Consider the following 27,488-nt stretch of genomic DNA (forward strand, 5'->3'; position numbering starts at 1 on the left):
GTGATGCTTGAAAAGAGCAATGAGGTCTCCCCTCAGCCTCCTCTTCTCCAGACTAAACAACCTCAGTTCTCAGAGCAAATCTTTGAGAGGAGCTGGGGCATGGTGCACAAACCTTGGCTTGCAGAGCAAGGAGGACCAGACACCTCTCCAGCTGCAGCAGCATCACCTTTGCTATAGTCTAAGGCTACAAAACCTTCTAAAAAATGTTCATGTGCCTTTTTGATCTCTCTACATAAAATCAAAAAGAAACACCTGCATCAGCATAAGCACCCAAACATACCCACAGTGCCTTCCATGGGGACAACCCAGCTCTTGGGGGCAATGCAGCAAGATCAAGGGGACTGGAAAACAATTGCAGTGGTCCTCCAGCCCCCAAAGCCAGGACTCCAGCAACTGCAGAGACTGTAATTATAGCACAATGCACTCTCTGGGTTGTTTTCCTGAGATGAACAAATAATCTTTCTGCTTCAAAATCACAAGCTGGGCCCCCAGGGCCACAGCAGCAGATCTGACATCACTCCTGACCCCCCGAACGTGTGCATTAGAGGCAGAAAAAGGTTCCACCATTTGTCATTTCTTCTGCCACTTCAGGCAGTAACTCAGCTCTTAACTCTGGCTGAAGACACAGGATTTTATGGGAACCACAAATCAAGGCCCTGCACATTTGAAAGGGTGACAGGATTGCTGCTTTTTTTTTTTTTTTTTTTTTTTTTTTTTTTCAGGAAGATTTCTTCTTTGATTAAATAGGTTTATTTTGCAAAAGCAAAAGAAGAGAACGTTTGCAGCCAAACAGAGAGGTAGCCACAGAAAGGCCTACAATCATATTTGACAGTTGTGCACTTTGCAGGGATAGATGGAGAAGAGGAAAAAAAAAAATAAATAAAAAGAAAGCAGAGAAGTGTACAGTAAGCCACAGAAAACAGGAGAAAAATGAATGTTACAGAACATACAAGTCAGAGGAAATATTTGGACAGCCAGAGAAATGTCATCACACAATACTGGCATCAGTCTGCAAGTGTTTGCAGCACTGTTCTAGCAGTAGGTGTAATAGTGACCCAGTTAGGCCAGATGAGGATAGGAAACCATACCTTGGACAGGCCCCATTAAAAATAAAGAGGTTTAGGTAGCAAAGGCCTATTCTGGAGCTCTTGAAAAGTCAAGCAGCAAAACAGGCTCTCTCTGGCTCCTTGGCACCAAGAAACACAAAACAACATGCAATAGGAGAGATGAAACAAGGCTAAGATATATAAAAAAAAAAAAAAAAAAAAAAAGGGCTTTTGGAAAAACAGAGGTTTAAACAAGGCTTTCCTGAGGATCTGCCCATTTGTACAAATAAAGAGGAAGTCAGGGCCTTAAACTCCTCAAGAGTGAGGGTTAAGACTCTAAGAAGGGTCAGGACTATGATTGACACCTGGAACACTCAGAGAAAAAAAAATCAGTCTGGTGAAGTGGGTAGCAGTCAGGCAGATGGACAACGCTCAGACACAGCTGACATGAGAGAAAATCCAAAATAATCCCTAGAGAAAGGCAGCAAAGCAAAGGGAACACTAAGCCAGAGGCCACTAAAACACCTGGAGCAGGTAGGGGGAGGTGGGAGAGATCAGAAGAGCATGGGGCTTGGGAAAGTGCCTGCAGAGTTTGGACCACTGGACCAAGAGGTTCACAGAAAGCTGAGCTGAAGCAGCAGCCAAATGCCAGCCTGAAACCCAGGATATCAGCCTCTGCTCTTTGCTTTTGCTGTAGAAAGGTTCCCAAAGCCAGGGAAGCCCCAAGAACCCTGGTGGTATTCGGATACAGCAGCCAAGAGGCAAAAGAAGATGGAAAAAAAGAGATGAGGATGAAAATCTCTGAGTGTTCACCAAAGACAGACACAAAGTGTATTGGAGGAAGAGCAAGTTGGAGAGGGTTGGAAAGAAGCACTTTGCTATCAATGCCTCACAAGATACCACACTAAGAGGTGGAATTATCCAGGTAAAATCCTGGAATAACAGAGTAACATCTTTCCCTTCAAGGCAAGTAAGGGCAGACTCCTGGTACCAGCAGTACTACTGACCCAGGGTTATCTGTAACATACAGAACCTGGACAGAAGGGGGTGGGAGGGGACACAGATAATTTATTTTGCATAAAGCTCCAACTTTCAGAGCTACATCCACTGGTTCTACTTTGATGAAACAAACCACAAGAAGAAGACACTGCAGAGCGTTACCCGAGCAGGAAGGACAAAACCCATTGGATATTTTCTTTTTGTTATTCCTTCTTTCCCATCACGTTTTGCTCAGTTACAGAACACCTAGCAAGTGCTTGGCAGCCATCTAGGCTTTATTCCCACAGAGATTTATTTTGGAAGAAGCTTGTCCCCATGCTGGAGTTGCCTTGTCCCCTTCCACACACAGGAATTCTCTCTGCTCAGCACATTTCCTTGTCCAACTCAAGTCTGCAAAATTTGCCACCAAAAAAAAAAAAAGGTATTAAGGCACCTGATGCTGTCATGCAGCAGCCAGGAGGAGAACTCAGTGCTTGGATCCATCTCACCCATCCAGATCCCATTGCAACCTACTATGTTGTGATGCCTTCCTCCCCACACCACACATCCCATTTTCTGCTTGGTTCCTACATCCCCTCTCTGCTTGCTTAGATGAGGAACCAATTAGTTAAAGCAAAGCATGGAAATAATTAGGCAACTTGTTCACCTAACCCAAGAGACCTGAGGAGTGCAGGAGAACAAGCTGAAAACTCTGAAGACAGATACACATGTAAGAGAGATCACAGCATTTCTTACCCAACCTTTCTCCTGGGATCAGAAAGTAAGGTTGTGAAACATATCAGAGTTCTGTTTTCTTCTTTCCTTTCCTAAGTTTCTGTCCGGGGGCTTAATTTTTATTGGGATGGTGTTGCAAACAAGCCAGCCAGGGGCTTCAGGAAATGTCTCTATCCCTGATCCTTCACAAGCGAGTCCAGACATTCTCCAGTTGGTCTTTGGAAATTATCTCACTCCAAGGGGCTCTAACTCTGATGCAGTCATGGTTAAAAGCTGTAAGAAGCTCCCTGGGCTGGAGTGGCACCTACAGGCTTCATGTATTTACATTAATCAAGCTTCAATCAAAGGCTTCTTGGCACTCTCAGTCTGGGTGCCTGCATTATAAATAGCGAGAGAGCTTTCTGGGAAGGTTTCGTCAAGTCCTGAGCAGAACTTGCAGCTCGAGAAGAAAAATACATAAACCATATAAGGTTACATCCTTCATTAAATGTTAGCAATACCCTTAAAACTCAAGCTATGGCATGCACTTTATATACAATTTTGATTGTCTGTAATCCATGTCAACACAGCTGTGCTACAGACCTCCTAAGTCACCGCTAGCAGCTCCATCTGCTTCACTGAATTGGGTCTAGTTTTCAAATAATGGCAACTTCTTTAACATTTTATGATTCCTGACTGTGAAAACTGCCTCTTGCGTGAGCCAGTGTCAAAATCTGACTAATGTTGCAAACTGTGTGGTGCAATGTGATTTTGTTGGCAGTTGGAGAAACATAAAAATGTTAAGAGCGTTCGCAAGAGTTGCAAAGAGGAGTCACTGAGTAAAGCTTTTAATCTCAAGTAGCACGTACTTCATTACATCAGCATTTTTCAAGGAATGTTCCTATTGTCAATGAAAATTAGCTCCAAGAATCTGAAAGCATGAAAATTTAACAAGGGGACCAAAATCCCAGAATTAAGAAAAAAACCAAAAAAAAAAAAAAACCAACCCAACTTCTGAAAAGCTGTCTCTTCAACTTCACAAACACAAGCCAATAAGGCCAAGGCAGATAATCTTGATTAATTAATTATTGATAGATTTTTGATAGTTCTGGGCTAGAGAAATGTCATCAGGCCCATTTATTTTGCCCTGTATTATATCCACAGAAAATTCAGTTGCTAAAGAGAGGACAGGACTAGGTCGGGGACCTTAACTCCCAGGCTTGACTCCCTACACTCTGTACAACACTAAGTGTTTAGAATGGTGCTCAGAGTTTTTGCATTTTCCTCAAAAAACAGCTGCTGTCCAAGTTATTAAGGAGATTTAACTGTATAAAAAAATTGAAGAGCTGCTGGTAAGTTATTGCTGAGTGGAAGGAACACAAATGTCAAATTTTCAAATCAAAAACATGTTTCATAACTTAGTGACTGACAAGCACGCTGGCCTTTTTTTTTTTTTTTTTTCCTGATTTCATTCAAACATCATCAGTTGCTTTAAAATCAGTCTAGCAAGTCTCAAATCAAACCTGGTTTTCCCAAGGACAGGAAAAAAGCTGTAACAGAGCATTGCAGAGAAGCAGGCTGCAACTTGCCTTATAGAAAAGTCAGCATTTCTCCAGAACAACAAGAACTTTGAATAACAGTCATATAAAAGGCCACTTCTTCAAAGTACCCCAAATATTACAAATTAAACAACAAATCTCACCCATCTGCAGCCTTGGTTCTGGACATTTCTCCTGCCTGATAGAGGCTTTATTAGCCAGTGGTGCTCTGATGTTGCACAGGCTTTTTTGGATTTCACTCTGGTGAAATTAGACATTATTACAGAAATTAGACATTTATACTCGCAGTAGACACCTCAGTTATTATTTCAAGTAAAATGAATAATATCTGGCCAGCTCACTGCTCAACTAAGTGAAGCAAGAGAAGTGCTGTGAGTGAGTCAGCAGCCAGGGCTATTGCTCATGAGTGGGTCTGAAGTTTTTATCTGAGAGCAGTGGAAGGTGTGGAGGTTGCCTTTCCAAGGACATGTGGGCTGATCACTGGTAAAAAGGTCTTTCCCCTTGCCAAGGAATAACCTTTAGGGTGACCTTCTCCTTTCCTTAGAAGGCCAAGACAATGCTACAAGGACTTCACAGCTTGGGAAAAATGGGAGCATCACCCACAGAGCACTTCTAGGAAAAGGGTGGTTCGGTTACCTCTCTGCTCTCTTCCTATTTCCTGCTCTCCTTCATCCTTTGCTTCATCCTTTCCTGCACCACAAGTCCTCCCACCATGATTTTCCACTTTTCTCCATGAAGAAAGAAGGGGCAGAAGAGCCAGAGCAGAGGTTTCCTTCTCTCCTCCACCCACCTGGCTCACTGCAGGGAGATATCCAAAAACCTCCTCCTGAGCTTTGGACTCCAACCTTCTGCTCAGAGCAGGAAAGGAGAAGTAGCTCCTCAGGTTGGCTTCCTGGATAACTTCCAGCCATGCCAGCACAACCCTTCACTGCATCTGCTTCCTGCCACCCACATTGCTTTGCTGAATGCACACAGAGCCAAGCCAGACCATTAAAAGAGGGATAATCCAGGGAAGAAATAATTTGAAGGGTGCCCACCTCCCTTCTGCTCTTCTCCTTTGTCCACTCTTCCCACCATGGGAATAAATTGGTCACTAATTTCCCAAACACTGACAATTTGGCTACTCCAGGCAAACATCTGGATGTGCTGGAGGGTGTCCAGAGCAGGGCCAGGAGGATGATCAGAGGGCTGGAGCAGCTCTGCTGTGGAGAGAGACTGAGAGAGTTGGGGTTATTCAGACTGGAGAGGAGAAGGCTCCAAGGAGACCTCATTGTGGCCTTCCAGTGTCTGAAGGGGCTGCAGGAAAGCTGGGGAGGGGCTTTTTAGGATGTCAGGGAGGGATAGGACATGGGGGGATGGATTCAAATTGGAGGAGGGGAGATTTAGATTGGGAGTTAGGAAGAAGTTCTTCCCTATGAGGGTGGTGAGAGCCTGGCACAGGTTGCACAGAGAGGTGGTGGCAGCCCCATCCATCCCTGGAAGTTTTTAAGGGCTGGACAGGACTCTGAGCAACCTGATCTGTGGGAGGTGTCCCTGCCCATGGCAGGGGGGCTGGAACTGGGTGATCTTAAAGGTCCCTTCCAACCTTGAACATTCTATGATTTTTGAAAGACTGAGGCCTCTTAAGACAGTTTGCTGTCCTCAGAGTGTTTGAGGGTGGTGAGACACTGGCACAGGTTGCCCAGAGAGGTGGTGGCAGCCCCATCCATCCCTGGAAGTTTTTAAGGCCAGGCTGGATGGGGCTCTGAGCAACCTGATCTGTGGGAGGTGTCCCTACCCATGGCAGGGGGGTTGGACCTGGATGATCCTAAAGGTCCCTTCTAACCCTGAACATTCTATGATTCTATGATCTCCTCATAATCTGGGGAGATTCCCCTGTCTGTTGCTGTGCATGGGGAAAACACCAAGCACCCAAATCCATGGCAAGCCATGAAGCCACCTTATCAAAAGGCTTTTGCAGTTCTCAGAAGATGATGTACTTGGAGTGACTGGAAAGACTTTGACCTGGATGCAATGGCCCAGTGGTACTGCTCAGGCTGGGATCAGAGAAAGGCAGAGGCAACATTCCAAGAGGACTCTGCTCTGAGCCAAGATACACACTGAGACTTGGGACCTGTTTTAATTATTGTTTCATTTCTTTCACTGCTCAGGAACATGTAACAAGCTGAAATGTTCGCTGTGCCTGTAAACATTTACTTTCTTTTGGTCTTGTGCAATATGATGTCTCATTCTCTTGGATGGTGCCTGGAATGCAAGAAGAGCCATAACACATCAGCAGAGAGAGTGTGGACTCAACCATTCTTCTCTGACAGTGACCAGCACAAGCTGCTTCCAAGGAAGTTGCTAGAAACCCCACATTGGGAAACTGGGGATTAGGCTGCCTCAGAGGGAAGGTTTTCTCTCCACTCTGCCATCCGTGTTGGAATCATGCCCTAAAAATCAGGACAGGCTGCCCATCTATCCATCCATCCATCCAGTAATGACTTTTTTTTCCCCCCATGCCTATTCATGCACTCAGGGTGCTTTCCCCTCGAGAATCTTCCAGATTTTTTGGTGCTGTGCTCTGCAGCTCCCTGATGCTCCCTGGTCCTTTGGACCCAGAGCCTCTGAGCACAAGGCACTGGGGAGCCACAGCCTCTCTGACCCAAGAGAAGTTGGTATGGAACCACACAAGGGAAGGGGCACCCAGACCAGCAGCAACTTCTGCTCTGCTCCAGGCTTTTGGCAGGGAAATTCTCTGCCAATTTGTCAAAGCTCAGCAGATGCACAAGGGGCAACAGCAAAGAACTGGTTGGGCTGGGAGCACATCAGCCTCCCTGACCCCTCCTGCAAGGTTGTGCTGCAAAGGAAAGGAACCTTTGCCCCTTCTTCTCAGTCCAAAAGAGCATCTGCAGGACTGAAACCAATCAAAGCCAGCTGTGAAAAACGAAGAGGGAGGGGAAGGCAGGGAAATACTGATTATTATGACTAGGAAAAACACTATTAAAAAGAAAATAAAGGGGAAAAACTGATCCCATATGGGAAGCAAATGAAATTCAAATGCAAACCAGGCCATTCTGCAGCAAGTCGTCGGGCTGCTGCATTTGGGGCTGTGTCAGGATGCAGTCAGTGCCTCTGGGACCTCTGAAGATGCCTCTCTGCTCTGCAGCAGGGTCAGTGTAACCTTGGAGCATCCCAGGCTGTGTCCAGCACTGGGGCCATTGATCAGCCAACCTCTGCAGGCTGACCAAGAGTTTATTTAACTCCCCCCCCCCAGACACACACAGAGAATGACCTCAGGTCTGCCAAACTTCACCATTCCCCCAGCCCTTTTCTGCCTGCAATTTTGCAGCTGGGCCCTCAACTCCTTTTGAGATAAGTTATTGCCCTCCTTCACTTCCCACAGGGTCACCCACATGGCTGCCCCTTTTATCATTCCCCTTCTCACTCCAGACTTCCCCCTTCTCCAGAAGAGCATCTCCATCTGCCTACCCACCATGTGCCCTTCAAGCTGTTCCTGAGCTGCAGCAGAGCCCCTGCAGCAAACCTCTCTGGGGCAACACATCTCAGCAAGAGAAGTTTTGGGGCAGGGAGCACAGTCCAAGGTTTTGCTTTCCCCAAGGACAGAGGGAAATGCCCACCCTGTTCCAGCCATCCTCTAAGGCTCACTCCTGATGGGACTGGACCAACAATCTGTTCTCCTTCTCAGCTCTTCTGCTGCTGCTCTCAGAGCACAGGGAGAGTGAGTACAATGGGGGCTTCATTTAGTTGGTGGTGGTGATGATCATTCATCTAATGAAGGAAAAACTGGAGGACAGCAACAGGACTTCTCATGTCTGTGGGCTGTGCTCCCCAGAGAGAAAAGTCTCTCCAGATCTCAAGGGACAGATGGTTAAAGGGTGGGTGGCTCATTCTGCCCTGCTCTTGTGATTCTGTTGAAGACTCACAGTATTTGGTTCTTTCTTTTTTAAGAGGCTCCTGCCCATATGTGAAGCTCAGTGTCTATTTAAATAAAGACCAAGTAATTTCTTGCATAGTAGTACAGAGAGAAAACATACCCAAAATCTCAACTTCAGAGCTCAAACCACAGAAAGATAAAAGAAAGCCCTTGAGAAAAATCTATAGGAAACCCTCCCAGTATAAGCCAGTCTCACTTTTTTTGGAGTCCAAGTCAGCTGTAGGAAAATCCTTTTAAGTGCTAAAGTGAGGTCAGGAGGCACTTCAGGCAGAGCCATCCATCTATGGACAAATCCAAGCCTGGCTTCTTCACCCAACCCGTGCCAGGGCCTGAGCAACTCGGAGCTGCTTTTTGAGAACCATCTCTCTGGTGTTGGGATCTGGGGAAGAAGCAGGAAGAGAAGGGGCCCTAAAGACACTACTTTGCAGTACGAGCATGTTCCACAACATACCCAGGGCCACAGCCAAATGCATTAGACCACACCACTCCCAGCCTACTCAAGAGTCTTCATAAATCCTCTTCTGAAGCCAAGAAAAACAGAGCAAGGAGAAAACAAATAACAGCGGGCAAGCAGGAGTATTTGTCCCCTACTACAATGGCCTTAAGAAATTAGAGAGGTAGGGCTGATGAACCTTTAATTACTTGTGCAATAATGACCTCTGTTTCCAGAATTCCTTGGCAGGCAGGAAGAGGCTGGAGCAGTCAGGGACCTGTTATGCTCTCCTCTCCACAGGCTTGAAATCAATACCAAGGCCCCTCACCCAGCTGGTCACCAGTTCCAAGGCACGCTCCACACAGAGGTTGTTTATAGCTATTAAAAGCAGTGAAAGGAAAATAGAATAAAAATAAATGTCTCTTTTACTGATGACTTGTTACTGAACTCCACAGCGAAGGTGTTCAAAACTCCTATGCTCTTTTTTTTTTTTTCTAGATAGCCAAGAGTGATTAAATAAAAGCAAATTATGAGACCAGCCTTCAAATTCAGCATTTTGGTATTTTGTGTAGGGTGCCCCAGTCAACCACAGAGGGAACAGAGGGGGCATTTCTCACTAAGCACCCCTAGATGTTAGCCAGAAAGACAAGTGGGGGAGCAGAGGAGAGTGATCATCCCTAGGTAGTTTCCATAACACAAAACAAGGGCAGAAAGAGCTTTAGGGATTGACCCATCCTCAGCTGAATGCACTTTGGAAGTTAAATTCACTCAGCCCACAGAAATGGCCCTTCTTCTGGGGAGGAAAACAAGACTGTCCCAACTCACAGATGGAAGGAGGCAGAAGGTGCTCTACCTTCCCACAAGGTCCAGCACACATCTAAATATTCTGTACCTGTGAGTCGCCCAAGTTCCCATCTTCCCCAAGCTCCATCCCAGCTGGGATTCTGCAACACGACAGAGACTGATCCAGAGGTCTGAAAAAGAAACCCTGCAACAGACAGCTTGCAGGCTTTTTTTTGCTTTGCTTCCCAAGGAAATAAGTCTCTTCCTATCCCCACCTCCATCTGCTGGAGTCAGCTTGTGCCTTGACGCATGTGGCACTGAAGGCTTCCCAAAACTCTTGTTCTTTTAATGTTACCATTAGCTCTTTGATATCTCGGTTATCCACAGAAACAGCCAGAGTGTGTCTGCATCCAGCAAAGTTCTTGGCCTGGATATTTTGTGGCAAAGAATTGCACAACATTAATCTAACCCAACGTCAAGTGAAAATATTTCTGAGGCGGTTTCTATCTTGCCATCTTTTTTGTCTCACTGACAGTCCCCCCCTCACATGTATGGCAAAGGGAGGTCCTTCTGGAGAGCCCATCTCTAAAAGTGTTGCCTCACACTCCCTTCTCCTCTAGAACAACTGTTTGCAGGCTTCTGAATCTCTTTGCACAAGAGCTCCTACTTTGTTTCCTTAAGTACAATCACAGCTGGTTCCTGAGCACCCTTTACTCTTAAAGACAAAGCAGCTTAAACAAAGTGGAGTCTCCCAGTATTTAAGGGAACCTTTACAAAGCCCCAGGATTGCTGAGCACCTTCCCTGCTGGTCAAAACAAGAAACATGGAGAAAAAAGGTATCAAATCACTCTGCTGATTGAAATTTCTCTGCTCTGCTCTGCATTAGGGCACTACAGAGAACTGACTTGGGTGAGAAATTTGTTGCTTCAAAGCCCAGACTGAGGCTCCGGGCAGAGCCATCAATTCCTGCCCTCTCACAAGTCAAAAAGGGTAAGAAAACTCCAAATGGCAGAACACCACAGAACTCCAGAGTCTGCTCCTGCTGAATTACCCATTGCTTTCTTCCATTCCCTTCATCTCCCTCACACTGCAGTAAGCCCAGAACCTAGAAGACTGCACATCCAAGAAGCATCCCCAGGGATGTGCCCATCTGTTAATCCAGAGACATTCACCCCCTTGGTGCAGCACCCTTAAGTTTTCTCCCCACTCTCCTTTTTTAATCTTTACAACACTGGGTATGGCTGGACAAAGCTTCCCCAATCCACTGAGATGCCAACATGCAAACCCCTTCCTCTCCTTCTCCTGGATCTCCAGCCAGGTGACAATCACTATCCAAGCCCAGCTGGAGAAACCAAAGCATTCAGAAGTTGCCTGACTCATCTAAAGCTACAAAGATCAGGAGCATCAGGCTGCCACACAGCTCTGGAGAAGTCCCCTTTAAAACACTAAATCCCTGGGATGAAAGCCTTGCACTGGCTCATCCATGAGAGTATTTTATGGCAGGGATTAATTCACCCCTAACCTCAGGGCCACTTCATTCTGAAGGCTCAAGAGGGAGGTGGGAGAGGGGAGCAGCACCAGCTCTGGTTTGAAAGCAACCTACCAGGAGATATTCCACTGGCAGAGTGGGGAGCACTGTGGTGTGAGCTACTCAAAGCCTCAAGATCAAGTTTTAGAGCTTCTCAGGCCTCCTCACCTTCACCCTTTTTGCCTCATCAGCCTTTAAGAGCAGGACCCATCTTTGGAGTCCATCGCCCACCTCTCACCGGGTAAAGAAACAGCCCAGAAATTCTTCCAGTTCTGTTTCAAAGCTTGGAAGTTCCTCCCCTCCTCTTCCCCTAGCCCCTTCCATAAAAGCTTTGCATGCAGAGCAGTGTCTCTTGGGTCCCTCATTCTCTAGAGCAAAGTAAACAGACCTCCCGTGCAGCGACAAATGAACAACAAACAGAGGAGGAAGAAAAAAAAATATCTCACTGCCAACTTGGAGATTTTTTTTTTTTTTTTTCTTTTTCTGGCATGTTTAATTTTTCTTAAAAAATTAAAATGTGCAAGCTATGCCCTAAGGGTGACCCTGCAAAAAGCTTTCTGGCAGCTCCAACGTCCTCCATTCCCCCCCTCCCATCACCACAGACACCCCATCTTCCCCCAGGTTCTTCCTCTGCTGCACACATGGAGCCCCAAGAATCCTGGCATCCAGAGGGCTTTTTCTTTTTCAAGCATGCCAAAACAAGCTAAGCTCCTAAATCCCTTTTAGAATCTAGCCTTGTGTGGAAATCTGTTTGCCTCCATCCTATGTTTATTTTCTTTTGTTTTCAGGTTTGTTAGCCCAAGGGCAAATGTTGTTCCTAGCACTAGTTTTGGGGTTGGATGTTTTTTTGGGTTGGCTTTTTTTTTCTTTTTTTTTCTTTTTTTTTTTTTTTTATTTTGGTATTTATCTTTCAATCAAGTGTTCCTCCTTGCAAGGATAAACAGGATGTTTAGAGACTCTGGGTATGATGACCACTCTTTGACAGCTGTTGTGACACACCACACACTGGGTTTGCCATGTGTGCAAGCACTGGCACAGCTCAATCTGCAGCAGCTCCCTTTCCTTTGAGGACTGGATGACCTGAGAGGAGTTTGCCAGTTCTGTTCTCAGCACAGGCTCCTGGGAAAAGCACTGCACAATCCAGAACAACTCCCTGGCCTCTCTCTCTCCACTTATAATAGGATTACCTGCCATTCCCTTTCTAGTTGGCTCACTGCACTTGCTTAGCTATAGTAAACTCTGCCCTGCCTCTGAATATTTTTTCTTTTCCAGGTAGAGAGAAAGACAGCAGTCAAAATACTTTCAAGCCACGCTGATTCAACAGAGGGAGTTTCCCAAGTGTTTTTTTTTTAAGGAAAGGAAGTCTTCCAAGCCTTGAATCACTGACACTGGTCTGACTCCTAAACCAAGAACTTTGGAAAATGCAGTGTAGGTAACACTAAGAGAGGGCCAGATCCCAAGCAAGAGCTGCCTACCTAGAGCCCTGTGTGTGGCCTCAAGAGGCTCTCTAAAGGCTCAGTCACCACAGCAGAAAATGCAGGGAATGATTCTGCATGGTGCAATTTCCCCCAAATTTTAATCACTTTTCATTTGCAACATTTACTAATGGCTGAAGGCAGGAAAGGTTATGAGACTTGATCATTCTGGCTTGTAATTAAAAACAATCAGCTTTACACCAGGCCCTACTCACTGTGTCCTCAGGCCACCGAGGAAGTGACTGTGGGATATCTCTGGAATTCTGCAAAGTGTCCACAGCAGCACTGCTCACTTGGATAAGCTGGACTGGACACAAAGAGCTAAATTCTGCCTCAACAGCCATAAATCACTCTCATAAAAAAGGCTCAGTCAGGCTGTCACCCTAGCTTGTCTAAAACCTTTTGCATTTAAAGAAAACAGTACTTATAAAAATCACCTCTCTTCTCTACAACAACGTGTTGCTGACTTCCATGCTGTTTGGGCACAACTTATCCAAGGAAAGTTGTCAAGTTCAAGTCTTGAAATCCATCCCAGGTAACATTCAACCACAAGTTTCTGGACTACACACAGAAACTACAACATGAAATTTTATGGTCTGTGTTATTCAGGAGGTCAAAAGGGATTATCACAACATTCCTTTTGAGCTGTGGTACCTCTGAGCCTTGGCACCCAACCCACCCTGGAAAGCCAATCTCAGACAACTGTTTCAAATTGGACCCTGAGAAGTTCTTGAACTCTACAGGAGAAAGCAGCATTGTCAAGATAACAGTTTTACAGCTTTCAGTTCTCCTAACAAAAATAGTGCTTGCTTTGAGTACCTTGTCCTGCTTCACACACTGAGCAGACATCCTCCACTGAACCTTTAGCACTCTCCACAAACATGTCAGAGCTGAAGAAGCAACAGCCTGTCCTACAACCTAGAAATTCAGGTAAGTAAAATTATTCTCCTGAAAAAAAAACCAAACCAACACAAACCAAACCCAACTTTGATAGAATTTGGATAACCTGGAATGACTGGGCAGTCCCCAGCCATGAAGACATTTTCCACAACAAGATGGCCTTGGGTAAAATAAACAAAATTTTCCTGCTAGCTTTCCATTGCACAGAGCAGGAACATCAGATAAATGAATGAGAAGATGCCTTCTTCCAGAATCTCCCCACAAGGCTGTACTTCCTTCCTATCATTTTTTAATTTTTTTTAATTCTCTTCTTCTTTGTCAGTAGACTGACAAACAGGGAATGATGCACAGGACCATAAAGTCCTGTCACTGATACTTAAATCTTGGACACAGTGTGGCTTACACACAGCAGACACAACTCTGTGCCTAACTTCTTCCCACCTGAGCTGCACTGCATGCCCACCTACTTCAAGGTAGCTGTGAAGACAAACATTTGCACTCTTTGGGGTATAGCAAGGCTCAGGTGACAAGTGGTTACAACACACAGTAATTTTGTCACCTGCAGACACCCACACAGGCTCCTGGGATTCACTTCAGCCAAGCAGGAACCTGTTCCCAGCAGCCAGGTGAGCAGAGCTGACAGCACAAAACTCCTACACAGGGTCACTTCACTGCCTCTGCAGTTCCATTCTGGCTTGTTTGAAAGAAATAATAAATACAAGCAAACAAAAAAGCAACTGGGTGTTCCCTCTGGTGGTTCTGGGACACAAAGCTCATGGTAGCTGCATGCCTCATCCCTGGAGGTTTAAAGGTCAGTCTGGATGGGGCTCTGAGCAACCTGAGCTGGTGGGAAGTGTCCCTGCCCATGGCAGAGGGGTTGGAACTGGATGAGCTAAAAGGTCCCTTCCAACCCAGAGAATTCTGTGATTCTTTGCCCACCTGAGTGTCTCACACAGGCAACTGCACATCCCTGGAACAATCACACACCTCACTGCTTGCTCAAGGGTAGCCAACCAATCAGGAAGATATATGGCATCACTAGATTAATTCATTTTATCTTCCCCATGGTGAAGAAAATGGAATTCCCTACACTGGGAGGGGACCACAAAGGAAAGTGAAGAAAAAAGAAAAAAAAAAGCAGACTGTAGGAACAAAGCCCTAGCCTCAAAATGGATCAGCTCCACACAGAGCTGGCAGGTTGAGGAACAGTCACTTTAAAAAAATACTTTATATAAAGGAGGGGGCAGTGGGGAGGCTGTGTACTGAAAAGGACCCGTGCAGTTGGACAAATTCAGTCATCCTACTGTAAGACTGCAGGCCAGCTCCTGATTTAACCTGGAGTTTCACATGTCACTACAAAACTCCAGAATGTTGGCTTTGCAGATATGCCAAACATAAGAACTGTTTTTCAGTGAACTCAGTATTTTTCCACATCCACTATTGTCACTCTGCTGGCAAGCTGGGAGTAGCAAATCCTCACTTATCTCCCTCCTCTCCCAGAGCATCTCTCAGCTCAAGCACCAGCTAACTTAGATCATCGTGCACAATCCCCCTTGGAAAATGGACAAAGAAAGGGGTGGGAGAGTCACCAGGGCTGTAAGCAACAAATCACAGAGGGAGATGGACTGTCATGCAGCAAGGAAGTAGCAAGGGAAAAGAGGTGACTAATGAACAGAAGGGGGTTCGTAAAATCCTCCTTGGATTGCCTCTCTGGGGAACAGCTGTTTCCTTGTAAACATCTTGCTAGCTGTCCAAACAAGAAGTTCAGACACAGAACAATAAAGGAGAGCACCAGGGCAGGAGCATGCAAGCCATGGGCTCATTCACTACCCTGCCAGTTGCTCCAAGTGGCAGGATTTAAAAGCTGGGGAAACCTTTACCCTACGTTTAACCCTGCACGTGCTGGTGGTACCACCAATGGTCTGCAGAAACACAGCTTTTTCTGCCTGTGTGAAGTCCTTCCTGGTCCTCCTTTTCCTCTGGCTGTTTCTGACACACCAGTAGAACATGTTACTTGACAAAGAGGAAATAAGCTCATCAAACCAAGGAGAAACAGCTGCATTGCCAAGAACTAAATAAAACCTGAATGTCACAGCCCCGAAAGCCTGAAGAGGTTCTACCACTGCCCTGGCATCAGCAGCTTGGAAGTAGAGGGAGCTGCACCAGAAAAAGTAAAGTAAAAAAAGTAAAAAAAGGGTCTGTTTATTAGTCCTGAGCACAAAGCAGCCTCCACTGAGAGAAACATTTCTATGTCAGTACAACTGTGTCCACACAAGACTCGTGCAGCTCAGGGGAAGGAACATTCCTAGGGCAGAAAGGCCCCAGAAGGCAGGTACCTGCACTGCACAAGAGCAAGGAGAGGCTGTGCCCCACATCTCTCTGTTCTGAGGTACCTGCACTGCACAAGAGCAAGGAGAGGCTGTGCCCCACATCTCTCTGTTCTGAGGTACCTGCACTGCACAAGAGCAAGGAGAGGCTGTGCCCCACATCTCTCTGTTCTGTGGTGCTTCTGGGGATCAAAAACACAAACGTGCCTGGTCACAGGAGCATCCAATAAACCTCCTTCCCAAAATGCCACACAAGTGTTTACAAAGCAGTTACAAAAAGTGCAAATCACATCTAGGAAAGGGGGGGTCCAGTTTGCAACAAAGGCTTTTTACAAGACAGTAGGAGAGCAGAAGTGACAATAAGACCCCATGGTCCAGTCATCTACACCTTCATGTCCACCTCCAGCTGCCTTACACATTTTTTACACATTCTGGTCAATGCACACTACAGCTACCCTGGGAAATCAAATGCCTCCTCCTTCTACTCAAAACAACCAATAGAAGTAGGAAGAAGCTATGCACAGGAACAACAAGGAGCAACTCCATATTTTAGTCCACAAGTTCAGAGGAAAGATCTGATGCAGACATTCATTTTACCTTTTTATTTCTTTAGGGCCATTTTGTTGTAGTGGTGCACAAACAGCCAGGAAAAAGGACAGCCTAGCAAGGGCTGCTCAAGAATAAACATTGGGTCATTACAAGAAGGGAAGACTGCAAGTTCTGCTGATAAAATCCCTCTGAGCCTAAAGAAAGGCAGCTGGCTTGTTGCATCAAAGTCCAAACCAATCAGGGACTCCACCCCGTCTGGGGTCACCTTCCTGCCTCTGCTTCTCTCTCTTCATATATTCATTCCTGAAGTCATCAAAAGAGTGAGTTTCTGTGTCTTTTTCTTTCTCTGGAAATAGGTTGGGAAACTGAAACGTTTGTCCTTGGCCCTAAAGAGAAAACAAATGGTCAGAGAGACATTCCAGCCTTTCTGCAGTAGCTGTGATGCATACACTTACAATGAAAGACCACCCTGAAGTTTCTCCTCATGCAAAATGGTCCCTCTTGCCTCCCCAGATCTCATTCCACCCCTCTCTCCCCAAGATTCATATATCCCACCCACTCCCAACCCCCCCACCCCAAAAAAAAAAAAAAAAAAAAAAAAAAGCTAACTTTCAGTCTGTTCTTTTGTGTGCTAATTAAGACACTGACATTTTATTTTTTTTTTTAACAGATGAATGGTCAGGAGGTGGAGACCTCTTCAAAGAGTCTGAAGCAGCTCAGAGATATTATATGAATCATCCAGTAAAAGCAAGATGAGCAAAATAAGAGATTTTGCTCAAGTAACACCATCAGGGAAATCCATGGTGGAGCAGGCATTCATTATGTTAACACTCAGGATATGGGCAGTGGTTACAGTTGTTTAGATCCCAGCTCAGGATAAGAAAGAACATTCCTGGCAGCTGTTACTGAAGGGTGCAATGTGGGAATATGGAGTAACAGATCTTAGAGGTCTCTTATCAACAGGAATAAAGGCTATGGTGTAAAACAATTACAGTGGGAACAATCTGTGTACTACATCACTGATGAGATTAAAGTGATTACATCTGCATCAGTCATTCTGCCTCACAGAGAAGTCATTTTAGTGAAACATCATCACCAGATCTATGTCTCCCACTTGGAAAATAAATATTTGCTTGGTCTCTGGTTTTTATCTAGCAGCAGGAAACCATTATTCTGTGGAAATGTTCTACCCCATTAACATTATCTTCTAACTTTTTAGTGGTGTGTGCACGGAGCACAACTTCATTAAACTCAACAATATCAGCCCTTCCATTCCATATGGGACTTTGCATAATAAAACTCTGAAGATTACTCTCCAAAATAGTGACAAACCTTACCATACATTAACTTCTTTGGCAGCACACCACATCCAGAAATCTCAACAAAACCATTTAATTGCTTCAGATGAAACCAGAGGGTTTTTTTTTCAGATTAGCCCTTCTTTACATTTGTGCAATAAATATAATCAAAAAAGAGGCCCAGTTATGGAATGGTCCCACAAAGGACATGAAAGGAGCCTTCCACAACATAGCTGCCTACACTACATTTTGGGATCAGCAACATGACATAACTAAACCCAAAAAAAACATTACCCTACCCCTGACCCAGCTGAATGTGTGCTATGTTTCATTTAGCCATATACACTCAACGTGGTAATTTACAGGTGTGAAAGAATTTAAACCTCAAGCATACACTTTGGAAGGAAAAAAACATGACTTATCCCAGTTGATCTTATCCAGACTAGAATTTAGGAAATATCAACTCATGCCCAGCAATGCCTCAGTTGTTTTTGCAGTGCATACTTCTTAGGGGTTTCCTAAGAGCCTGACCATACTACAAAAACAAGAAGCAAACTGCTGTGTACACTGCTCTGTCCTCAATTCTAGTCTGGGTAAGATCAACTGGAACAAATCAAGGTTTTCCTTTCCACTGTGTACACTCTGGGGTTTCAGCTCTTTTGTACCTTGAAATTACCAACAGGTATGCTTATAATAGCTGTCCTGTGACAATCAGAGCATAGTTCCACTTCAAGGCACAGAAGCTGCCCTTATCAATGCCCTTGAGCAATCCCCAAGTTGTAGCCTACTGGAATTCTTCCTGTAGGAAGAGTAGGAACAGCAGCAAGCACCCTGGAGGCCAAGAACTGCCCGAGATTTTGACACACTGAAGCATTTGGGAAAGAATTTGCTTAGATTTCAAAAAAAAAAAAAATAAATAAAATTACTATCCTTTCAACTGCACTTCTGGGCAGATCATTCAGCCCTGTGGTACCTATAGAACAGACAGGGCCAATTCTAAGGACCCATCTGCCCAGGAGAGGAAAACATTTTAGTGACAGTCCAAAAACAAGTCAGACTAACATGGCAGGCACACAGCCTACACAGAAAATTTCAGAACTATTTATATTGGTAACAGTGTAGTAAGGGACTGTTCTTGTTATGCAGCACTTCCATTCTGGTATCCTTCCAGCACCAATGTACTTCCCTGACTGGAGAAAGAAGGAAAGCTGTCCCTAAAGCATACTAACAACATCCATGGTAATTCATTAAGCATTGCAAAACAGTTATTATTTTAAAAAGAGAGGGAGAAAAAAAAAAAAAAAAAAAAAAAGACCAACAGAAAAAAAGATAGGCACAGAGGCTGTAGTGAAACCAGACAAACCTTCTAGCTATTTATCAAAGTGCTCACAGTTCCCATTTCAAGGCTGGTGAAAAGTCAAGTATTGAGCTGAAAATGTCAATCTGTATCTGGAGTCTTTTAATAAGTCAAAATCAGCAGAGACAAGTTGGCTCTTTCCAGCTCTTGTTTTGTAAAGAAATTCTGATTTTGGCTGGCAGCCAGACACGATTCGAAACAGCCAAGACATTACACCCTGAGAACTGAAGGTTGATAAATCTTAAGTAACAATACTTTGCAGTAATACTGCACTGTAAGACTCTGAAGTGCTGAAAGCTGTATGAAAAATAGCTGTTGTGCATGCTTGCTCAGTAGCTGCTTTTCAGAAGAAGCTTGTATCCTGGGTATTTCAAAATTTCAAAAATACTAAAAGGCATCAGCTTACATAAAGGACTCTGAGCCTCTCCAGGCATGTTTACATTCAGTGCATCTTCCACACAATGCCAGAGGCTCCCGAGTTTCAAGTTCATATCCCACCTTCTCAAAAAAAAAAAAAATTGCAACCCAAAGAAATGGAGGGGTTGTTACTCCTTTATCCAGTGCTGCTTTTTTCTCACACTTTTACTTTGTAAAAGTTTTCCCTGCGATACAGCAACCATTTGACAATCATGTGACAAATGCAACCTCAGAATGAAATCCTAACCAAAATAAACTGCTAAATATCTACCAAGTTCAACAGGGTTTTTATCTGGTTTGTAAAGTGCTGGCACATGAAAGGCTGGCATATTCAACCAAAAACAAAACTCTGGCTTATTCCTATACCTTGCATTAGTTCATCCTTTTTTTGTTTGTTTGTTTTACCCTTTGTGAGCCACTTAACCAAGGTCATCCTTTTAACGACTTATTAAACTCACCCAAGCTGAAACAGGCTCGAAAAAGGCTTGGTTCTCCTTTAGAATTTCTGCCAGCCTAATTATCTCACTTAGAAGCACAGAGAGGAGAAAAAAGAGCCCCTTCCCACCTGACAGATCTGTGCTAAAAGAAAATCCTGTAAAAAAGACAGACACTGGCAAAAAAAAAATCATTTTGCTTGGCTAATTAAGTCAATCTTGGAACTGGATGATGCACCACCAGCAAAAAAAAAAAAAAACCTTTTTCACCAATGTGAGGTGATACACTGATACTCCAGAGTTTGTCAGGATAAGCTCAACCATAGCATGAGCTTGTATCTAAGTGAGCTCTTTAAATACAAAAAACACAAAAGAGAGAAAGCAAGTGAGAGAGGAGCTATTAAAAGACATAAAAAAAGAAAGGCAACGTGATGATTTTATGCATTGCTATTCTCAATTTAGAGTCTTCTCAGAGACCTCCCTTTTTCCTACAAATCCTAAGATTATGTACAAGTGAGATGTGTGGCCCAGTGTTTAGATTACAGAAATGGGAGCCACTGAATTTCTACTCCTCCACAACTCTAATCCTTGCTTCTCTACCCAAATTTAATGCTGATTTATATAAAAGCTCTTAGGAGGATTCATTTGTTCAGTGCTAACATCCCTCAAGACATAAAGTCACCTAAGAATTAAAATCTTAAGATTTCAAGCCTTTTTTTTTTTGTTAAAAAGGCTGAAAACACACCTTGTCCTTTGAGTCCTTCCAAGGCATCATCACCCCGAGTGCTACTAATTGCCTCCACTCCTTTTAATGAGAGGTTAAGTGACCATTATTAGCCCCATGAAGTCAAGTGTTGGCCTTTCAGCTGCTGAGCCTCAGGTCAGAAACTTGCTGGAAGGATTATCCAGCACAAACTCACTTAAGACTTCTCTGACCTTTTTGTCCCTTGAAAAGTTTAGGAATGGGAGGTCAGCAGAGCTGTCCCGATGTGGGAATGACGCAGCAAACACTGATCATGTAAACAACTGTGAGATGTTCTGATTACTGAGATAATTGAAGCACTTCCTACTGTCCTTCAGAATTAGGAGAAAAGTGATGTTTATAGTATTGTTAAGTAAAAAAAAAAAAAAATGTTGGACTCCCAGCAGCATGGGATTCAGTCCAGCAGTAGCAGCAAATGCAAGAAAGTTGAATAATCCAGGGCATCTGAACTATTCTGCTAGCACTGCAGTGGTAACATCTGATGTGAAAATGTATGGCAAAAACAGCACAGAAAGCAACACGGAGACCCACACAGGAATGAGAGCTTATGGAACATCCAAGTTCCCTCTGAATTCACCCCATGTCAAAAGAAAACTGCTCCAGCAGCTGATGTGTCAATGGGTTAATGACTACGAATGCACTGGACACTCCAAACAGGGTCTGAGGAGAAACATTTTGCAAAAATGTTCCCTCCAGTGCCATCATTCATGCAGCTAAATAGGTGTTAGTCCTCCTGTTGACAAGGTCAGACTCCTTTTTACAGCCATCTCCATTAGATTTCTCAAAACAGGTTTAATTAAAAATAGGTCTGGATTCCAGAAGCTCAGCTGCAATTGTGCTCCCACGGGTGCCAACACCTGTTGAGCTCAACCAGTGAGAACACTGAAGGAGGAGGAGGGGATGTTGTTGGTTGGTTGTTTTTTTTTTAAATTTCCCTGCTGTTGATGCAACTGTAATGTTTCCCACTGGCTTTCTTTTCATCTATTTTTTTTCCTCTCAATATTATCAAGATACTTATAACTGTACTGTAGTAAGGAGAAAGGTTGCTGTGTTCCATTCCTTTTATCTTCTTCTCAAAGATCTACAGCTTCATTTTTAATTTCAAAAATAAAACCCTGTACAAAACTAGCATTTGATACCCAAAGCCATAAGTCTTTAACTTAAACCTTTCTCACCACATTCCAAAAGAGGAAAAAAAGGCAGGCAGGTTCTGGAATGGCAAGATATTGTTGATCCACAGCCTTCTATGATTTGAGGTATTTTTTTAGTGTGAAAATATTATGCTTGGATAGATCATGTATTTGTCCAGTTACAGCCTGAGAATAAAGTAAACAGCTCTGAATCTCCAAGAAATAGTATTTGGAAAAGAAAGGACAACAATTCTTACATGTGGAACAGCTGGGGCACTGATCTGACACCTAAGGCTATATTGACTATGACTTCATCCACCTTCCAGCTTTGTGACACATGCAAGAAGTAAATGGATTTGTGTGGTGTTCAGGGACACATAAGGTGATCTTTCATGAAGCAGAGAAGCACAACTGCTCATGATATTATTTATAGTCAATTTCATTCAGGTAAACCACACCGCAGCCCCTACGGAGTCAGGATGGAAAGAGCAATACTCCCACCTAGTGGGAAGGAGGAAATTTAACCTAGAACTCCAAAAACACAGCCTTATTTTTCCAGTCCTAAGCAGTTTGAACTTGAAACTGGATTAATGAGAAAAAACACAGCTGGTAAAAATGGTGGGAAAGCACAGCAACTATGATTTATGGCAGATACAAAGTAATTCTCATGAAAATAAAGATTTTAGAGTGGTTACCCAAGACTTTCCTCAGTTAGGCAGCTACTACCAATTGGGTGATCTGATTCACACCATCTATCAGAAGGGAGGAAAACCCTTCAGTTTCAGAAATGACACTGGGTTGCTGTTTAAAGCTGGTGTGAACACTGAACTGGAAGCTCTGTGTGAGACACCAGAGCTAGTGATGAAAAGCAAACAACTAAAGGCAAAAAAAAAAGAAAAGAAAAAAAGGATAGAAAAACCTGAATGTTAAATGCATTAACAGACACCAACAATGACAGAAAAAAAAAAAAAAAGCAAAGAGATTAGGAATGAGGTGAGGGAAAAATGCACAGACCAAGCTTCACTGAACAGAGTTGAGTGTATGGTCAGGATTCCCTCACTCAGGAAGAAGCACATCACCAAAAGGTGGTCCCCTGACCCTCCTTTCATGGACAAGATGGAAAACATGTAATTCTTAAAAAACTTAGATCCCATAGTCCAAGGCAGTGCAGCAAAGGACAATATATTGCTGCACTTTGGGGTAAAAAGTCTCTAAAAGCAAAGAAGTCCCCAGCAAAAGGTGGTGACAATGGGAAGTGCTTACTAAGGAACAACTCCAGAGACAGCATCTTGTAGGACTCAACATCACTGCTGGGATTCAATTCCTCAGCTGTGTTCTTAATGAATCACTCCCTGATCTCTCAAAGACAAAAACTTAGCCCAGACAATCCAGGAGAGAGAATTCACCCATCAGAGGCTCTTCCTTGAAAAAGGAATGTGGTTTTTTAGCCATTTATAATGCAAAATCCTCACAGAGATGAGGCTGCTTTGAACTTCAGCAGAGTACATAGGTTAGTGATCAACTAAATAGAACTCTGTTGCTTTCTCTTAACACTGTACTTCATCCTGTTCTTTTAAAGGTAAGGGCTGTCTAGAAAAAAAAAAACCCTCTCCTCACTTTTCTTTACACCCTCCTTCCCAAAAGAGGCTTGAAGAAAAACCTGTAAGCACAATGAAATTGAAAAATTAAAAAAAAACCAAAACCTTCCTTTCTTCCACTGTCTGGGTCTCTTTAGTTTGACCCCAACTGCACAGGAATTCTTTTGCAGCCTTTAAGATCACACAGTGTTCCCCTCACACTGAACCTTTGTCCCAGGATGGAGTAACACTGAGGCTGTGCTGCCAAAAGCAATTTTGAGCTTATGAATTTACAACTATAAATAGCATCCCTTTAATGTCACCAGTTCTCTGTCACTGGTTGCACTTCTTTTTTACAAAGAGGCAGGTAAGCCCAGGAGAAGTCCAGATTATAATATGCTCCTGTTAATGACAGAAATTCATAAGAACATGAAGCTCCTTTTCCACTGGGCAACCAACACACGTTTCAGAACCCAGTTTAGCCACAAAGTATGCTTGGTAGACATGACTAAAAGCTCTCCAAGGAATATGCCTTAAGTCTTCTCTGAAATCCAAAAAGCTTTAATAAGAACTTCTCTACCCTTACAATATATTCTTTCACTTACTGGACATTGAAGTAATCAACCACAAAAGTCATGAACCTTCCAGCACACAGAGTCCAGGGTCAGCATGAAACTCCCTGGCACAGCAGCACCTGATGACATCAGGCCAGAACTTACACACAGTCCTCAGCTTGAAAACTAACCATTTATTTTAATTTTAGACCAGGTCATTTAAGTCTATCTATACATTCCAGAATGTATTAATGGAATATTCAGCCAGCCAGGTAACTCACTGAACATGGTGGTTCAGTGGTTAATGGTCCCCTCCTCTTTCCCCACAAGTATCCACGTTAACTCACCAGTTGTACATAGGCAACCTTGTAATCTGGTTTCTTCACTCTTTGATTCTTGTGATTCCTCTTGTTGTTTGCACCTGCAGAAATGGAGACAGTTCCCAGTTTTTACATCCCAGGACATCCAAGCCCCCTAAAGCAAGGCCAAGCTGACAGAAGGACTGTTAAGAGGAATATTCTTTCTTCAGCACCCACACAGAATCAGAATTTCTAATATCTACCAAAACTGGCAGACACTCCTCTCCTCCTCTACAACTGAGGCACCACCAGGCTCAAGCTCCTGACAGCTGCTGTGCCTTCACACCCCACACAAAGTCTGCAAAGAAGCAAAGAGAGAAATCCCCTGAGGGCCAGGAGTGATCAGCTCTCCTTCCAACATCAACAGCCTCAAGAAGACAAGGAGGAAATGACCACGAAGGACCACAAGCATCAATATTTTTTAGAGCTGTTAGGAACTGCATGTGCTTGGTATTTAAGACTTTATTTATTTCTGTTTTCCACACGAGCATATTACAGATGTTTTCCTATTCTTCTTTTGTATGTCCTGAGTTTTACAACCTTATTTTCAAGCTTTTTTGTTCAGAGCCCATATCTTAGCTCTTTTTTTCCTATTCCTTTTTTAAAGCCATCCCTACTCTTACCACTATGAGCAGATTTCAATTCCTTTGCTAGTCACTGCCTGGAAAAAGAAGAATCCAGCTATCACAGACATCCTGAACAACAACAAGCCACTTTTTATTTGATTAATGCACTGTCTGATGATCAAAACAGTAAATAACATGAGAATTATATCCTTGCCTTTGCACTGCATTCAAACTGCAGTAGGAGGAGCTCTGGGGAAGGAAATATCCATACATAAAGGTGACTTTATATAAATTTAGCTTATTTCAGTTATAGGTGGGTCCTCCTGCTCCAAGTCAGAGTTCAACCCCTCAAACTAGCAAAGTTTTTTCTTTTCCTCTTGGGTTGGTTTTATGGTGTTTCTCAGGGCTGCTTTCTGTTGTTTGGAAATTTTTTTGTAGGGTTGGCACTGGGGGGAAACCATGAGGAGAAGCATCCAAGTCTGGGGCAGAAATGTGATGATAACAACAGCTAAAGAAAATGTGAAAGCTTGCCAAGAGGTTTCAAGATGCTCTTCTGACATTATTTACTGGCTTAATGGAATATTTTCCTTTGTTCTACAAACTCTGCCATAGACTACAGAGTCCACAGCCATAACACCTCCTCCATGTGCATGCCAGGTAACCTCAATGCATATATTTTTCTTTTTTAAAAGGCTACTGGTGAATTAAGTTTAACTTCTCATTCTATTACAACACCTGAAGCAGTTCCTGCTGAAATGAGACACCCATTGGTCTTCAAGGAGAAGTGGTAGCAACTACAAGCTCAGTAACTGTCAATATAAGGCTTTTAAAATTCAGATTTTTCTTTTTAAAACTGAACTTACACCATCATGTAATCAGAGCACTCAAGCATTAAGTGGTGCATAAACTTTTGAAGGGGAATTTAAACAACCAAGCTGGCAGATGGCACCAGCTAAACCCCTGGAACCAAAGTTTGTTGAAAGCCAATGGATCTTTTGAGAGGAAAAGTGTATTCTGGCTGTGCAGAAATGTATTCATCCCTCTGGGTGACTCAGCTGCACTTACCATACTGTATCCTGGTCCTCACAGCAGCTACTGGTACATTGTATATTTTTTCAAGGTAGTTCTTGATATCCACTTTTGTCATTCTAGACAATGAAAAAGCATTTTGGGGAAAGCATGAAGGGAAAAATGGAACAAAAATATTTATATTTTACCTAAATATTTATATAAAATAAAACCGAGCCAGAGTATTTACAGACTGATATTCTGGAATAAATACATCTTACCTTTTTAACCAAGGTACTGCACAAAAGTATAAATGCAACACAAATCCCACCCTGCTACAGCAATTCATTGCCCATAAACTGTAACAATGACAAAAATTTTATGCTCTGGAGCCTGAAGAGTCAAAACCTCAGATAAAGCCTGGACAGTGGGCAGCCCAAGAATCATTTCTAACATTAGCATTTTCTAACATAGCATTTTCTAAACTTGTCAGGCCCTGCCAAAGGCTTGTGGGCTTTAGTCTGTGCAACCAGGAGGAAGGAGTCCTCACAAATACCTGTTACACCTCCTTTTCTCCGGGTCATTTCCACAAACTTCTTCTTCCCAAGCCTTCCCAAGCCATCCCAAGCCTTCCCAAGCCATCCCAACCCTTCCCAACCCTTCCCAAGCCTTCCCAAGCCATCCCAACCCTTCCCAACCCTTCTCAAGCTTTCCCAACCCTTCCCAACCCTTCCCAAGCCATCCCAAGCCTTCCCAAGCCATCCCAAGCCATCCCAACCCTTCCCAAGCCATCCCAAGCCTTCCCAACCCTTCTCAAGCTTCCCCAAGCCCCAGAGCCTCACTAACACACAGGAAGAGGTCTCAAGCACAGCTCGTCCTTCACCCCGTGTCCTCGCAGCCCTCTACCAAGTCTCCCTGCCTCAGACCCCGCTTTCCCCACCCCACTGGGGTCCCCTCCCCACCCCTCACCCTGACCCCGGGAGGTGACCCCAAGGCAGGGCCGGGCCCGGTGGCACTGAGGGGGTGGGGGGGAGAGTCAGGGGGGTCCCCTCTGCACCCCCCGAGAGCTCCCGCAGCGGGGTCTGTGCCGTCCCCTGCCCCGCTCACCCCGCACTCACTCCATGGAGACGCGGAACTGGACGGTGTCCTCGGGCTGCGGCACACCGGGCCGGACCGCCAGCATGAAGAAATTGGGCCGGAAGATCCGCAGCTGCGGACCCCCCAGCTGGAACAGCGGGTACCTGAGGGGAGATGACGGTGCTGACTGATTGACTGAACGACCGACAGTCACATCACCCCCAAACCCCCCCGACCCGACCCGACCCGAACCCGCCCGGCCCGCTCACACGGCTCTCTTGGCTCCCGTCGCCATGGCCGAGCTGCGGCCCGGAAGCGACGCGGGCCCAGAGCGGGACCCCGAGGAGCGGCGGGGCGGAGATCTCCCCCTGCTGGAGCGGAGGAGTGAGGAGGGCAGGGTGGGGGCGCCGGGGGGACTGCGCTGTACCCACGGCTGCACCCCACAAACACTGCCACAGACCCACGGCTGCACCCCACAGACACTGCCCCGGCCTCATGGCTGCACTCCACAGACACTGCCAGAGACACTGTTACAGACACTGCCCCGGACCCACAGCTGCACCCCACAGACACTGCCCAGAACCCACGGCTGCACCCCACAAACGCTGCCCCGGACACTGCCCTGGACCCACGGCTGCACCCCACAGACACTGCCACTGCCTCGGACCCAGAGCTGCACCCCACAGACACTGCCCCGGACCCACGGCTGCATCCCACAG

The 27,488-nt window shown here is 44.6% G+C and overlaps 1 protein-coding gene and 1 long non-coding RNA gene across 2 annotated transcripts; both read right to left on the reverse strand.

Annotated features, from left to right (window-relative positions):
- Positions 1–2,094: 2,094 nt before the first annotated feature.
- Positions 2,095–5,573, reverse strand: LOC139804487 (uncharacterized). The gene is made up of 3 exons (XR_011729404.1): positions 5,335–5,573; positions 2,781–3,198; positions 2,095–2,435 (listed from the first exon to the last, which is right to left on the reverse strand). It is a non-coding gene; the product is annotated as an uncharacterized lncRNA (long non-coding RNA).
- Positions 5,574–16,267: 10,694 nt separating this feature from the next.
- MRPL23 (mitochondrial ribosomal protein L23) lies at positions 16,268–27,176 on the reverse strand. The gene is made up of 5 exons (XM_071761753.1): positions 27,039–27,176; positions 26,811–26,933; positions 25,750–25,832; positions 24,107–24,180; positions 16,268–16,615 (listed from the first exon to the last, which is right to left on the reverse strand). Exons 1-5 carry the CDS (start codon positions 27,062–27,064, stop codon positions 16,451–16,453), a joined length of 471 nt encoding a protein of 156 aa, XP_071617854.1. The 5' UTR covers positions 27,065–27,176; the 3' UTR covers positions 16,268–16,450.
- Between the last annotated feature and the right edge of the window lie 312 nt (positions 27,177–27,488).

The sequence above is a fragment of the Heliangelus exortis genome, chromosome 18, assembly GCF_036169615.1.
Source record: "Heliangelus exortis chromosome 18, bHelExo1.hap1, whole genome shotgun sequence".
NCBI lineage: Eukaryota > Metazoa > Chordata > Aves > Apodiformes > Trochilidae > Heliangelus > Heliangelus exortis.